The sequence below is a fragment of the Nelumbo nucifera genome, chromosome 4, assembly GCF_055504915.1.
Source record: "Nelumbo nucifera cultivar China Antique chromosome 4, China Antique-T2T, whole genome shotgun sequence".
Lineage (NCBI taxonomy): Eukaryota > Viridiplantae > Streptophyta > Magnoliopsida > Proteales > Nelumbonaceae > Nelumbo > Nelumbo nucifera.
This window is the reverse complement of record NC_142652.1, coordinates 23,980,320-23,993,685: the sequence shown is the minus strand read 5'-3', so window position 1 is coordinate 23,993,685 and position 13,366 is coordinate 23,980,320. Positions and strand designations below refer to the sequence as shown.

The following is a 13,366-nucleotide window of genomic DNA, read 5'->3' as shown; positions in this document are numbered from 1 at the left end:
TCCAATGAAAATAACTAAAATCTAAGGTTACATGGACCAGAAAAAGGTGCCGTGGCCTGTACCCGGGTCGGTTCGGTTCGGGTCTGTCCACAGCCACTAATGACTAAACTATCAAAAAAGATTCAAAACCCTGACCCAAAGACCAAAGTTAAGCGGGTCAGGGGGGTCACCGAGAAAATTGGAAAAGCACATGTTATCCATTCCCTTTATTTATCTCCCTACCCCCTCCATGCTTCCAGTGCAACATGCTTCTCTTGCTCTCGTCTACTTCTCAAGGCTGGTGTTATGACTTATGAGTCAGACGGACCTGATGACCAGATGACCTGATCTCGTGCCCCTTCCTTCACTTTAAAAAGCTCACGTGTCCTGTTTGTGCATGTGACCCTCTACAGCTCTACTACTGGGGTTAATTAGGGCATTTAAGCTCTCTTTCTTGATCCTCTTCTACTCTTCCATCCACCACCACCACCACCTCTGGCTTCTCTGCATATATATACAAGGGGTGGAAATTAACCTCATTACTTCATACTTGTCATAAGCCCACCTGTTTGTCACTGCTCTAGTCTGCAGAGAAGATGATGCCCCCTGAGCAAGAGACTAGAGCCACTAGTGGGTCGAATATTGTTCTCGCTGAGCTGCCTGCTTTGTCCAGTAACGTCAGCCCCTGTTTGGAGGATCGGATGGCCGAGCAGCTGAAGGCAAGAATGGGTGAGTGCTCGATTCTACGTAGATCGTTGCGCCCTGTCACCCTCAAGGTAATCTTATGTCTTGTTATATCAATTATGGCTTTACTTGTACCCAGTACCCAGCTAGAATTTGGAATTATCAATTGTATGGATCCTTGGATTCTAGCTAACTGTGCTCGCACATTCATGATTCATGGTTTCTCTCTTTTCCAGTTTGAAGATGTGGTCTATAGTATAAAGCTGAAGAAGTCCGACGGATATTGCTTCTCGTCGCCGGACCCCAAGCCTGAACGTACCATACTCAATGGGGTTACAGGGATCGTCCGGCCGGGCGAGCTCCTAGCAATGCTCGGCCCATCGGGCAGCGGTAAAACCACTCTCTTGACAGCCCTTGCAGGCAGGCTTCCAGGAAAGTTCTCCGGCAGCATAACGTACAATGGTCGGCCCTTCTCCGGCTCCATTAAGCGTAAGACAGGGTTTGTGACACAGGACGACGTTCTATATCCCCACCTCACTGTGCTGGAGACGCTGACATACGCCGCTCTGTTAAGGTTACCCAATAAACTAACAAGAGAAGAGAAGGTTGAGCAAGCTGAATTAGTGATCGCGGAGCTTGGGTTGATGATATGTCGTAACAGTATCGTGGGTGGACCTCTATTGCGTGGCGTATCGGGTGGCGAGCGGAAGCGGGTGAGTATCGGGCAAGAGATGCTGGTGAACCCTAGTCTTTTGTTGCTGGATGAGCCAACCTCTGGGCTTGATTCCACCACGGCACAGCGTATTGTGGCAACATTGCAAGGGCTGGCAAGGGGCGGAAGAACGGTGGTCACGACGATACATCAGCCTTCGAGTCGGTTGTTTCGGTCGTTTGATAAGGTGGTGGTTTTATCGGATGGGTACCCGATATACAGCGGTAGTGCGTTTCGGGCGTTGGATTATTTTGCTTCTATCGGTTATGCGCCGGGGGCTCATCTTGTCAATCCCGCCGATTTTCTGCTAGATATTGCTAATGGTATGCACATTTCCTCTAGTATCTCCTGGTTGTTTGATTTTTTTTTTTCTTTCCGAGTGAAAAAGGTTAAAATGATATGAATGTAGGATCTGGAATGACCAAAATACCCTAAAAATTTGTTGGCTAGGGTCGCTGTCAGTGTCTCCTATAGAGAGTAGAGGTGCCCTCAAGAGTTGGCCACCTGGCCTGTGTTCATGGTTACGGACTTTTCCGGTAACCACCAATCACAGATCAACACCCCACTGAATTTTAGGGTTTGGTTTTATGTGGGCCCGACTGACAATTGAAGGGTAGGGTATGGGAGATCACATCATTCAGCGCCTCACATGCACATCACAGCGTCCTTTTGAAAATATTCCCACTACACGGTCGGGATGTGCTGTGGGGCGCCGATATGAACTCGTGGTATAGGTGTTATCACTTATCAGGATAAAAAGCATGGAATGGGTAACTGCAGATAACAGACGTTCTGGTAGGTTGTGATTGGTGGGGTATAGGTGGTGCATGTAACCTTGGTTACATGACAGGAGGATGAGACATGACATGCATAGATGAATCTCAGTACCGAACTTTTTAAACCTCAACCATACGTTTGTGCAGAGCACATTAATTGCTTTAGCAAGTTATATCTGGCCAGAATGTTCCTTCACATGAACAGTAGAAGTGCTTCACGGGCATGTGCTGTCATCATCAATTAAGAGAAAAAAGGTTGAACAGGGTTGGAGTAATCGAACCCCAAATGGTTTTTTAATTAAACATCTAAAGTGGGTGGTAGTTGTTCAATTGAAGACATTGAGTTTATATCTGTAACGTGTAATGTCGTCCAATGTCATGGATTCATAGAATCTTCTTCTTCTTTTTTATTGAAAGTTTCATCGTTTTAATTTTCATTAGCGTTGGAGGTGCAGGTGTGGCTCCTGAATCAAAGCAAGGTGATCAACCGGATAATTATGGTCGGTCGGACCATGGGGATCTTAATTCTATAAAGCAGCGTCTAATATCATCTTACAAAAAGAATCTACATAGCATGGTGAAGGCTGAGTTGGGCCTCACTTCTCAGGTTTCAGAGTCTCTTCTAGCAGGAACAACATCATTTAGGGGTATGTGGATTCTCTCTCTCTCTCCCCTGTGTAATGGATTGGGCCAAATTAGGCATTATTGGCCAGATTAAGCGATTAATTTTAATTTTTACAATGTAATTATAAAACCGACCACTGAAGCCTTGAAGCGTATATATGGGCTGGGCCATGGCCAGATTGGGCCTTCCAAGGCTTCTAATATAGATCTTGGCCCCAATATATGCAGAAAAACCACATGGCTATAATGATGTTTCATGTTGGTTTTTCTGTCCAATAAAATATCTATGGTGATTGGTGGACCCAATAAATAGCCTCTGAATATACATGTGACAAATTATGGGGGCCCAAGGCCCAAGCAGTATTAGACATGTAATCTATGCGAAATATGACTCCACTTGAATTAATTTACACAGAAACTTAAAGCCCACCATGACATCTATATATAATTGGGACCCTCTTCTTATTCACCCCCTTTAAAATTTAAAAAGAACGATCAGTTGATGACTGTCGGGGTGACAAGAAGGCCCATTCAGACCCACTTGGACAGAGGAACGAGAATAGATTCTGACCAGAATCCCTATCATTCGGGTCATGAACATGATCCAGATACCCACTGATAAGACAGTGGTTTGGTGTGAATCGCATTCTGTAGCTTCTGTTACTACATTTTCTTTGATGAGTAAAAGATAAACATTACACAACAAAGAAATAAAAAAAAAACAGTAAAATACAAGGGTCTGTTTGGTTTACAATTGGAATCGGTATCAGAATCTGAATCTTTTGGAATTGGAATCGGAATCAGAATGATCTATTCCCCTCACCTGTTTGGTTCAATCAGAATTAGAACCACAGTTGACTGGAATGGATTCTCGTTCCCAAGGGAGAGAGTCCCTCAAATGGGGGAATGCCATTCCACTAGGAATGGAAATGAGATTCTGATTCCGTCTAACCAAACAGTTGGAACCAGAATGCACCATTCCAATTCCTATGGTTCCAGACCCCTATCCCCGCAAACCAAAGATTATGTTCAAAGAGGCTTATTCTAACCAATGTGACTCTCTCAGGTTCTGAGGAGCAGTGGATGACGAGCTGGTGGGAGCAATTCAAGGTATTGTTAAGTAGAGGTTTGAAGGAGAGAAAACATGAATCCTATTCAGGGTTGCGGATTTTTCAGGTCATTTCAGTTTCTATACTTTCGGGTCTATTATGGTGGCACTCTGACGTTTCTCACATACAGGATCAGGTATTCCTTCGAAAAATTGGCATAATTATATGATTCTTTCTATATTAATTATGTTTTTTTTTTCAATTTAATTCATGAGTTTTATGGGTTGAATATTTGTCACCTTCTGCAATTCCTTTTCTTTTCCCCTTCCTTCACTGGACTCATTACCCTTTTGATCTTTTCTACCTGATCCAATTTGAAGCTGATACACTGTTTCTGCTAATTTTATATCTATAAATATGCCCAGTGTGTGTCTCCAAAGAAACAGAGTATTTCAAGATAGAGGAATATCTTATCTAAAAGGTTACTTGAATTCCTAAGGAGATGAAATTAAGAGCTAAGTGCAGCTTAATTACTTAACCGAATATCCATTCTTTTTCTTTGCCACAGTGGATCTGTCTGATTAGCATAGTATGAACACATCCAATCTTTCACTTCTCTTTGTTAACTTGTGTAGAATCTAATGGAGAAATAATCTTATGTAATAATAAACTACATCTCTTTTCTTACCAACTTCCAATGACAATGAACTTGGGCAGGTTGGACTCCTCTTCTTCTTCTCCATATTCTGGGGATTCTTTCCCATGTTCAATGCCATATTCACTTTCCCTCAAGAGCGGCCAATGCTAATCAAGGAACGCTCATCGGGAATGTATCGCTTATCCTCTTACTACTTTGCGCGAATTGCTGGGGATTTACCAATGGAACTTGTGCTCCCAACCATCTTTGTATCTGTCACATACTGGATGGGTGGTCTCAGGCCCTCCCCTGTCAACTTTCTGCTGACCCTCCTGATCATTCTCTACAACGTTCTAGTGTCTCAAGGACTAGGCCTTGCCCTTGGCGCCATTCTAATGGAACTGAAACAAGCAACAACCTTAGCTTCTGTGACCATGCTTGTGTTCCTACTAGCCAGTGGATACTACATTCAACATATTCCAGCTTTCATAGTTTGGTTGAAGTACACTTCCTTTAGTCACTACTGTTACAAGCTTCTGGTTGGAGTGCAATACACAGAGGATGATTATTATGACTGTGGGATTGGGCTCCATTGCAAGATCTTCAACTTCCCTGCTGTAAAGAATCTGGGTATCAATAACATGGGATTAGATGTTGCTGCCTTAACAGTGATGTTGGTGGGATACAGGCTTATTGCTTATGTAGCCTTGAGGATTGGGCAACCTCATTGATCGCGAAAGATAACCGAGATAAGGGACTGAAGGTGTACTTATCAATGCTACAGAAAATGAGACAAATGTTCTACCAATTTGGCTAAATTGCCATGCATCATCCTAAGCTCGTATGGTCGGGCCGCCTGAGATTTCTGAAGCTGACTCTCTTAATTAACAGATGTAAATTCTATTTGCATCAAAGAAGAAATGTTCATCATGTTGCTTTTGCTTTCACTGTACTGAATTTCTGTTATGGGACTCAGTTCCCCACGAAGTCTATGCTTTTTAAATGAATGTTTGTAATTTTGTCAGAGTGTTTCTTCTTCTGCAATAAAAAGAAGTTTAAATAAAGGTGAAAAAGAAAAAAAAAAAGAAATGATTTAAGAGGAACCTCAATTACGAAACATGATCGATCCATTGTTGTCTATATCTCCAAGAATCAGCAAGATTCTCTTTCTTTCTCTGTTAAAATCTCTTTTGTGGTGTAAAGCATTGGCAAAGAAAAGGAACTCCATACAGAGCAAATCCTTGAAAGTATTGGCTTAGATTGAAGAACTGTACCCTTTAATTTTCAACCAACTGGGATATTGCTTTTTCAGGTGAACTTTCAACTACATATCCTAGTGATGTAAATTAAAAAACAAAAAACAAAAAAAACAGATCACGTTATCACTTTTGTAATCTTCTCATCTCCATCACCACAGCATGACCTGGAAGCATAACTCTATATCATTTCATACTTACAGTAAGACAATAATGGATGTTACAGAACTTGCACTTCATTTCAGTGGGGGAGGTGAACCTGGTCAGGTTTGGGTTGGGACAAGCAAACCCAGGCTGAGCATAACCATTTACCAAGCAAAACTCTTAGGGGGTGTTCTTTTTTTGGATTTGGAGAGGGGGGAAAGTTGGTCAATGGAATTTCCATTGACCAAGAACCCCATGTTCTTTTTTCAGCTTTATGTGGGAACCAGCGAAAGTTTATTTTCTTGGGTATCACTTACCCAGGAAAGTAATACCCATTTCCTATGTGGGTAAATAACTTTCCCACATAGGGAGAAAGTTGCCAACAGTTGAATGGGTCAAAATTGCCCCTTTTAATAATAGATTTCTATGGCTAAAATGGTCATTGCCTTATTTACCTGAAAAATAAAAGAATATAGGTAAATGCACTTACCTAGGTAAGTGTTTCCCGGGAAAAACTTATCCAGGTAATTGCATTTACTCGGATAAATAACTTACCGAAAAGAAAACGGGGCCTTGAGGTTATGTTTGATTTGAGAAAATAAGAGAGGAATAGAAAGTTGAGGAACTTCTTAATAAATTTCTCCTTGACTACTTCCTGCTTCTCTTTTTTTTATCAAGCTAAGCACAACCTAAATTATAGTTTTATTTCCTTTTAATCTTGTTCTAGATGTATTTATTAAGATAAATGGATATGCTTGAGCATATTTTCAGTCCTACTATGGTCAGATTCTTTCGTCCGACCACCTCTTGGTTTTTATATAGAAATCCTAAATTTTAAACCCTAACCTTGAACCTTAAACCCTAAATTTTAATTGAAAAATGCATTTGATTGGAGACAAATTCTCAGTCCAGGTAGGAGCCAACAATTCCTGGAGACGCTTGGGTGTTATGTAACTTGGCTACTTCTAAGAGGCATGGATAAAAATGTTTTGGATGAATAGATAAGAAAAATAGGTAATTTGTGATGTTGCATCAGGTCATGAGTTATGTAACTTTGAAACTATGACTATCATAAGGTAGTTTCATGAATACATAATAAATGAAAAATATTCACAGTGACATTTATGAAAAACTTTTATCAAAGGTGACGTGGTGAAACTGAAGAATCTCTTAGTATAGCCTCCAATCAGGATCCGTAGTTCTATTTCGTTTTAAGTTGGTTTCAGTTCGATAGCATGTGCCTCTGTGTCTATAAATCAAACTCAAAATAGCCAAGGATTCTGACATCTCAAAGAGGATTCCCACATAGAAAACCCAATAATCGTAACATGGAATATAAACTGTGCACACCCTGAAACCCAAAACTAGGGAACCCTCCATAGAGAGCCTGGCCCATAATTATCCATATTATACACACAGCCTAGCCTGGATGGGCCTGGGCTGTAGCCCTTATCATAGGTGCTAAGCCCAGCCCGGTCCTGCAGCCCATGATCACCCCTGGGTTCAAGTCTTTCACCATTAGGGCTGTTCACGGGTCGGGTTGGGTCGGTTTATTGGCGTTTTTCCAACTGACCCGATTTGGTCGGTTTACCTAGAAATGAAACCGAAACCGATCCAGTACTAAGTAAAGCCGACATGGTCGGTTTGGGTCGGTTTTGTGAATGATTCTCTCGATATAAACGGTAAAAGATTCAAGTTTAAGAAAGCAAAGGCTGGATGCCTGAAAATTAAAAATGATTTGATGGGTTAAAACTGATATTTTATATATCAGAAATTTTATATATAATATGTATATTTCTGAAATAAAGTTGATATATATATATATAATATCTGAAATATTATATATATAATATATATCTAAGTCGGTTCGGGTCAGTTCGATTTCGATTTTCACACATGAAAACCAAAACTGAACCGAACCATCGGTTTATGTTTTTTTGTAACCCGAAACTGACCGATGATGAAGAAAAACCAACCAACTCGGGTTGGATCAGACCGAGTTGATCGGTTTGGGTCTTGTTATGAACAGCCCTACTCACCATTATCACCCAAAAAAAATGCCTGAAAACTCTTTTTCTTATACGTCAAGAAACCCCCAATCGTTTTACTAAATCCCAATCATTTTAAATAAAAACGAGCTTCAAAAGACAGTACATTAAATTATATTCAAATAGTTGGAAAAATATTGAAAGAAAGCCAAGCACTACCTGATTTCCTCTTCATTGTCCTTCATCTTTCATGCTATAATCACCACAAACCTGCATAACTCTTTATCCTTAAATCCTTGCGTCGTCATTGTTCTTCATTGCTCCAAGGATTAGAGGCCAAGTCTGGGCTTATAAATGGAAGCTTATAATAGAGGATTAATTTAATAGTGCAATGATGATATGAAGTTGAGTGTGACTTCTGGGCTGTAAAGTCTAAATTGCTGTTTAATTGAAATGCCTGAAACCGACTTGGTACTTGTAATATTGATGCAAATAGCCAGAGTACCTTTCCGCGTTTTGATTAGTGATATTCAAAATCTATTTTCTATCAAATTTGTTAAAGCCCAGAATGAATGTGTCGCCTTTGAATCATCATCAGTATGTAACCATTGTTCTGTCTCCAAGTTGTGTCCCATTCATTGTTCTGTGTGCAAGTTGTTGTGTCCCATTCAGTATGTAACAGTTGTTCCCTTGTGTCAATGTGTTTTTTTCTCTTCTAATCCAAAGTCTCCCTTGGAATCAGCTTATGTTTTTCTTTCTTGACACACAGACACAGTCACATACCACTTGGTCTAGCCCCTATGGAATAGAATCTGGTGGGGAGAAAACATGGAATGGTTTCAGTGCTAATACATTGCTATGACGTGTTTGGGCTCAAGAAAAAGCTACCCAGATCCAATATAGACTGTGGATGGAAAAATTCAGCAGTTCTGAAAATTTCAGATTTCTAGGGGTAAAGGTTTCTTTTCTTGGAGAGGGAATAGAGATCCTGGATCAATGAAAAGTCAAGTGGATGGTGCTGCTCCTCTGTTCAGGCATCACAACACACCTTTAGTGCTTTTTCCCCAATCTGAAACTATTACGTGTTACACTTGGAATGGGTAATGAATGAAATGAAACAACATCCAAACAGAAAACAGGGTAAATAATGCAGCAGCACAGAATAAAGTATGCCCATCTTATTATATTCTTATTCTGGTATCTGAATAATACTGCAATCTTTTCATTTGGGTTAGTTGAAGGTTGAGTGTTGAGTTGTTAGTGTTAACCACAACCCCTCATAGTTGCACACTTGCACAATTACTACTTGTACAAAAAAAGCAAATTCATTTCTTTCTGTTTCAGAACGCCTAACAATCTTATACCATTTGAGTGAGTAGTAAACTGGAAAGGAATAAACAGATCCTGCAACTGCAATCCATCTCCACCCATCAGTATAAGCTTTAAGATTGGGCGATGGAGGAACACTAAATAAGCATCTTATACCATATTCATCTTCCCTCCACCTCCTCCATTTCAAATATTCCATTCCCCGACATCTCAATTTTGTCTAAATCACCTTTATCGTTGCTTGCCACAACTCACAATGGTGAAACTCTATAAATATAGGTTGGTGATACTTGAGAGAGAGCAACAAGGTAGCCAGCTTTCTTAAGCTCCCTGTGTGATCTATACAATCGTGTGTATTGACTCTTGAATAGAATGGCATCAATGAAGGCTGAGAAACCTGTTGGTACACAACTCTTTGGGCAGGCCAAGAAGGAGCCTGCCAAAGCTAGTCAGGGTGCTGCTGCCAAGGCTCCGGCCTCCAAGGCGGCCCCAAAGAAGGCAGAACAGAAGCCTCGAGAGCCCAAAAAGAAGGTATTTATAATTTATATACTCCTTTGCTTTATATACCATTGTACATGAACTTGCTTAGCAAGAAAAACATTATAGCATCACTGGGTCATTTGGGCCAAACAGGGTTGGCCGGGTTACGCGTTTCCTCGGGCAAGTGATTCCCGGGAAAATGTTGCCCGGGTACTTACAATTTACAAATACAATGTTCGGCTAGGCGAAACGTTACCTAGTTAAGACATGAGAATCCATGTGGTGGGTAAGTGCTTTGTCACCCTCTAAGAGAGTATTAATTATAACAACCTCTCTCCCCCTTTTTCCGAAAAACAAACAAGCCAAAATCATACTTGGCCTGGATTTTGGCTTGGCTCCATAGTCCATAACCAGTCAATAAATTAATTCAGGCTGGATGGTTCGGTGGCAGGCTGAGGTAGATTGTAGGAGGTCGGGAATTAATTGTAACCTCTTATGAAACCTGTTCTGTGTTCACTGGTAATTGGTTTTGATATGATTTTGCCATTTAATGGGTTTTGTAGGCAAAGGGTGGCAAGCCTGCAGCAAAGAACTAAGTAGAGGGATGAAATAAGGTGGTCTCCGGTGCCCGATGGACATGAGAGTTGAGGAGGAGATCGGGGAATTAAGGCTGCATGTCCTTGTTATTTTAAGGGATTACTAATTACTGTAACTGTTGGATTGCTATGTCTTTCCTTGTACTTTGCTTGTTAGGCTCAGCCTAATGTAATAAGAAAAAAAAAAACAAGCAAAACAAAACAAAAGAAACATTTACTTATATAAGGCTCCCACTGTAGGCACAGATGGAAAATTGGCATGACAATATTGATATTTACCACATGATTTGATGATGCACTTTATTGGGTTTTCCAAAGGCTTGTTGCCCTGATATGCGCATCAAAACCACATGGCATGGCTGTTATAATGTTTCATACTGGTTTTAATTTTCTGCCCAATAGATATCAATGGTGGACCCAATATGCTGTGAAGGATTCTGGGTCTGGGGGCCCAAGACCCAAGTGATATTAATCCATGCCAAATAAAAGCCAACCAAGATCCCAAGGATACTAATAAACGACCAAACAACCAACAAAGAGCCAAAGACAGCAGAACAAAACTAAGACACACCACTAGGACAAATGACAACAAACCACAGCAAACATATCATTAGGGGTGAGCAAGAAAAACCGAAAAAACCGAATCGATTGAGAAACCGAAATTTTGGTTAATCAAATCGGTTAGTTTGGTTTCAGTTTAACATTTAAAAAAAAAAACCAAAGGTATCAGTTTGGTTTCTTTTAACTAAAATATAAAACTGGTGGTTAACCGAATCGACTAGTATACATATATTTATATATATTTTGTGTATGTGATATTTATTATATATTTTCTATACATTATAAATTCATAAATATGAATTATATAAATATATATATATATAATATAATATATTATTTTATTTTTTTATATTTTTGTTTTTCACTATTAATAAGATGCAGATTGCAAAATTCGAATCTGATTATGTAAGCACCTCATATTGAATTGCAAAGTTTTGGGTATCATTGACAGCCTACCTACTTGGCTGGATTCTTCTTTTTGTAATGTTTTATCTTTTTAGTGTATTTTTTTTTCAGTTATAAAAAAATGTAAGATTTAAAGAGAGGGAATTGAATGAGGTGAAAATTATAGTTCAAACTACATTTTAAATATCACAATTAAATAGGGATTAAATTCAAAAAATGGGTATTCTAGTTAAAAAAAGTTCCACAATCTTATTTATATTTTTAATAGTAGTGTAAATATGGAGTTATAGATGTGTTCAATTTTTTCTATAATTTTTTTTTCTACGTGTGTAAAAATAATACTGTTATGTACACTTATTTTTTGTTTAATATGATAAACATACGATATTATACATGTGCCTAATTTTTTTTTTGTAAAAGTTATGTATTTTTTTTTTTACTTTTGTGTTTTTTATATTTTATTAATTTTATTGTTTAATTATGACATTAAAGATTAACAGGTTTGACCCAAAAGTTGAACTATTGGTCTTTGCTAAATAGAGAAATAATTTCATTTTTGGTTAGTTTTAGATTATGTATTTCATTTTCATCATTAATAAAAATAATTCTTGTTTATTACACTTATCTTTTAATTTGATTAATAAAAATATCATAAATGTGTCTATTTTTTCTAACAATTTTTTGTAATTTTCTATATTAATTTCTATTTAAAAATTTTATTATCTAACTATGACTTCACGAGTTGACCAATTTGATTTGGATGATTGAATTCCTTAGTCATCACATGGGTAAAGAATGGTTTTGTTTTTGAGAAAGTTTCAAAACATATGAGTTTATATTGTTAAAAGTTTTAGACATAAATCTAATTAGTAGCATTTATTAGTGAAAAGATAACTTAAATATTGAATTTAATAAGAGGGAATGCGAGTTAATACCTTAAATATAAGAGTTAATGAGAGGGATTAAATGAGGTAAAAAGCATTAATTGAAACTACATTTTCAACCTTCATAATTAGAGATAAATTAAATAACAATTATAGACATTTTCATAAAAAAAAAGTTCCACACCCTCATTCATACTTTTTATAATATAGTATAGACTTTGATTTTTGAACTCTTGGACCGTGGGATCAAAAACTGAACTAATAAATGTTTGAACATTTGGTAAAGGTTGATTCTAAAAATGTAATAATCTACATTCAAAATACAAAATCTAATTTTGGGGATTTATAGTTTTGGTTTTAAAAGCACAAGTTCTGATGTTTATCCAAATAGAACATTAGTTTGCATATTTGACAAGGTGTTTTGGCATGAGGTCATTACCTCCCATTTGCATCTTGTTTATAAAACTTTCAATAAAACCTAAATTAATCTTTATTTCTTGTTAATTGGCGAAGTTTGTTATATTTGGAATTTGAAAGTACGATTGCGCTCAGGCATAATTTCATAATTAAGCAAGGCTATTTCCTCAATATCATAATAAAACCCCAATCATCTAATCGTCGATTCTTGGATACCCATCATATTAGAAAAAAAAGCAACATAGCTATATAGAGAGAGAGAGAGCACCGAGACATAACCTACATAGCTTAATTTGTAGAATATATCAAAGGTAGAATAGAACAACATTGGAATAAGAGAAGCTAAGAGACTATGCTGCTTTCTACTTTACTACTACATTGCAAAGTGCAAACGACTTATTATTAATAACAATATAGAAAGGAGGGTTGATAATTTCTTGGGCTTCCATGAAAGTTAAGCCCTAAGCTATCTCTTATTTTCTTGACGGTGGTTCGCAATTGTAAATCTTAGAACATGGATAAGGGCTTGCTGGTGGCTCGCAACTATAAATCTTAGAACATGGATATGGCTTTGGCGGTTGTTTGCCTCCATTCTCTTCTGCAACAAGAAATTGAATATATTAATTAATAAAAATAATGGCTATATAGTCATTTAATTAATAATAATAGTATAGCAAAACAATACTAATTATATCCTTTCAATCATTGTTTTCAAAATCGGACTGAATCGGACCGGATGGTCGGATTGGAAAAATCGGGAACCGGTCACCTGATCAGTTCCGTTTTCCTCCAAAACCGCTTTTTCCCCCAAAACCGTTGATTTTGGTCAATAAACCGCTGAACCA

General features: G+C 38.1%; 1 protein-coding gene and 1 long non-coding RNA gene across 2 annotated transcripts; both read left to right on the top strand.

Annotated features, from left to right (window-relative positions):
* The first annotated feature begins 237 nt into the window (after positions 1 to 237).
* Positions 238 to 5,578, top strand: LOC104603085 (ABC transporter G family member 21-like). The gene is made up of 5 exons (XM_010267029.3): positions 238 to 755; positions 900 to 1,698; positions 2,607 to 2,798; positions 3,842 to 4,020; positions 4,542 to 5,578. The coding sequence occupies exons 1-5, from the start codon at positions 576 to 578 to the stop codon at positions 5,190 to 5,192; spliced, it is 2,001 nt and encodes a 666-aa protein (XP_010265331.1). The 5' UTR covers positions 238 to 575; the 3' UTR covers positions 5,193 to 5,578.
* Positions 5,579 to 9,476: 3,898 nt separating this feature from the next.
* Positions 9,477 to 10,480, top strand: LOC104603086 (uncharacterized). Its single transcript, XR_736150.3, has 2 exons — positions 9,477 to 9,709; positions 10,222 to 10,480. It is a non-coding gene; the product is annotated as an uncharacterized LOC104603086 (long non-coding RNA).
* Positions 10,481 to 13,366: the final 2,886 nt, after the last annotated feature.